The 3,014-nt window shown below is 39.6% G+C and overlaps 1 protein-coding gene across 1 annotated transcript in view; it reads left to right on the top strand.

Moving 5' to 3' along the window:
- LOC115033210 overlaps nt 1–1,167 on the top strand; it is a 2,143-nt gene extending 976 nt beyond the window's left edge. The window contains exons 2-3 of the mRNA XM_029485393.1: nt 477–624; nt 681–1,167. Of these exons, the coding sequence (XP_029341253.1) occupies nt 477–624; nt 681–974 (442 nt within the window). The 3' untranslated portion in view covers nt 975–1,167. The remainder of the gene's footprint in view (nt 1–476; nt 625–680) is intronic.
- The last annotated feature ends 1,847 nt before the right edge of the window (nt 1,168–3,014 follow it).

The raw sequence follows: 3,014 nt of genomic DNA, 5'->3' as shown, positions 1-3,014 counted from the left end.
TTCGATAATGATTCTACCAGCGGTTTCAGTCTAGAACAATGTGTATACTGAGAATATACCCGCATTGTTTGTGCGCCGATACTATTGCGCGTTCGAACACGCAATGGTTATTTTTAATAATTATTTTATAATAATTTGGTGTTTTTAAATTTTTATATTTACTTCATGAACATAATTTTAAAAAAAATCATTTTAACGTTAATTGATTTTGAGATTTACGGTTTTGATTAATTAACCGGTTCTAAAAATAAACGGTTACCGTTATAGATTTCCCTCTTTATCGAATTACTTGATTACCGGTAATTGATAACCACTTCTCAAAATTGAAACACGAAAACCGGGAAGCGGTTACCAGTCCAAAAAGTAGTCATGGTAACCGGTTACCGGGAAAAATCGGTTACCACTTTCAAGCCCTGCTTTTTTCTAAAGGATAAATTTAAAAACACATACATAAATGTATGGAAATATTTAATTAGTATATGTGAAAAGCAATCACTAATTTTTAAAATTAAAATATTACACATTGATTTTGAAATTGGTGCTATTGAAGCAACAAAAGAAGTTTTTCCGTATGTCAAAATTAAAACTTGCCGTTTTCACTTGGGACAAGCTTGGTGGCGCAAAGTAAGTTGAATAAATATGAATATTTTTCGAAATAATTAATCAAAATCAATTTTCAGATTAATGGCAATACAAAACTAAGAATGGCATACAACGATAAAAATAACGATTTACAATTATGGCTTAAATCATTTTTTGGACTTTCTTTCATCGCTCCAGATGACGTAGAGGATGCTTTTGTAGAACTTATAAGTACGTGTCCAAATATTGCAGATGGACAACTATTTTCTGACTATGTTTTGGAGACGTATGTTGAACCTGGTTGTTTATTTCCACCTATTTTATGGGCTGAAACACCATCACTAAATCCTAGGTATATATTTACTAATAAGTATAAAAAAAATATTGTTTAATCTATTTATACATTTTCAGAACTACAAATGGGGCTGAAAGTTTCCATGCAACATATAACGCCCAGTTTACTAGTGCTCAACCACCGACATTTGTTGTTATAAGTACCCTTATGGAAACTCAGGCAGAAACCGTCACTAAATTATCAACCATTTTCAAAGGAAAAATCAAGCCAAAATCGAAGGAAGAACTAAAGAAAATGACCTAAAAAATTGAATTTGGAAGATATTTTTGGGCTAGTCAAAAATTTGTTTTTTTTTATTTTTTATTTATTTATTTTATATTTAAATAATAATTTGGCAACGTCGCATCCAATTTCACGCGCAATCGTACGCTTTTGAATAGTCAAAATCATGTTCTTTGTTATTCCGGCACCGCGCGCAATCGTATGCCCAAAAAGGTAAAACGCGCGCAATCGTACTCCGCCGAAATTTAGATATCGTTTTCCAAATAACTGTAAACTGGTGATAGACGATAGTCATAATATAGATTTATAATTGGTTGATATAAAATGTCAATGTGTCTCACGGTATTAAGATATGATAATTAAAAATCACGGGGCCCTTTAACAAGTGCAGGGACCTTTAAAGAGCGCGGGGCCCTGGACAAATGTCCCATTTGTCCTCCCCTAGCGCCGGCACTGGTCGCTGCAGTCGACTGCATTGACTGGTTCTAGCACCACGCGGCTCGTGCGTCCGTCGCATGAACGAAATCGGCTACATAAGATTATGTACATACCACTGCGTGCAGTCGTCGCAGCAGCGACTGCAGAAACAAAAACGCACCTTAAGAAAACTGCAGAAAATTACGCAGAATCTAAAAATGTATCTACTTTATAGCTTATACTTTAAGTTATATTCTAACATAACAATATGTAAACAAAAATTACTCAATATATTCATTATGTATTATGTTATAATAATAAATAATAAATTGATAATAATAATATTATTAGGTACCTACGCATATTTATACATTCATGAAAATGAGACCAATTTTCAATACGTAAACGTATAAATTAAAAGTAATTTACGGTTGTATACCCTTTAATTTTAATGTAGTAGGGGGAGAACAAAAGTATACTTTTGCCCTCCCTTGGATTATAACTGAGGGGTCAATTTTTCCCTTGTCCCCCCCCTTCTCCGACACCACTGCACATACACACAAATGCGCACAAATGGATATACTAGTTAGCCTTGTTGTAGAGTAGGTATCTTAAAAACAGCTCAAGTTTAATGTATAAACTCCCCCGACGGGACCCACCTTGCCGCGGTGGGGGAGCTTGCGGGCCTTTATCCAGGTCCTACCAAGCGGTCCCATACCTGGCTCTGGCCTTAACTGGTTGGAGTCGGAGACTACAGAGCCGGTCCCTACCTTCACTGATAGGGATCGGCAGGTCTGGTCCACCTACTAGCTCCAGCAAACGGAACCAGAGCTGGCCCAGACCCAATACGTTGGGGCCAGCAGGGCCGGTCCACCTGCTACCTACAGCAAACGGACCCAGATGACAACTGCAAATCCCCCAGAAGGTAACTGTAAATTCTCCCCCTGGCGGCAGGGCAAAAACGCAGGCTAGAATTTGCCTCAAAAATCAAAGATGGATAAAAACGCCGGAATTTTACCCCTGACCAAGGGCCCCACGGATTCAGGGGGGGGGGGGCCGTCCATAATCGGAAAAACGACTGGAGAAATGGAACTAGGAAATGTTTATGCGGAAGATACGGTAACAAAAGCAAACGGGTCACCAGCCGTCCAACTGGTGAGCGGACAACCGACCGCCAACTCGGTCCACATGACACAGAACCAGCCAGGGGATGCCTCTGCACAGGCGAGCAGCATCTCATCGCAACCCGGAGCAAAACAGACTAGTGCTGCCTCAACGTCCTCTGACCCAAAGTCAAACGGAACCCCAAGCCTGCACGACAAGCTCACAGCTAGCAAGCCCAAAGCGAAAGTGCCGGAGCTCACCTCGTCCATGTCGTGCCTGAAGCAAACAATCAAGCAGCAGCACAAGCTCATTAACGCTGTCCTTACCAGCATGG

The sequence above is a fragment of the Acyrthosiphon pisum genome, chromosome X, assembly GCF_005508785.2.
Source record: "Acyrthosiphon pisum isolate AL4f chromosome X, pea_aphid_22Mar2018_4r6ur, whole genome shotgun sequence".
Classification (NCBI taxonomy): domain Eukaryota; kingdom Metazoa; phylum Arthropoda; class Insecta; order Hemiptera; family Aphididae; genus Acyrthosiphon; species Acyrthosiphon pisum.
The sequence above is the reverse complement of the archived record's forward strand: the minus strand, read 5'-3'. Positions and strand labels throughout refer to the sequence as shown.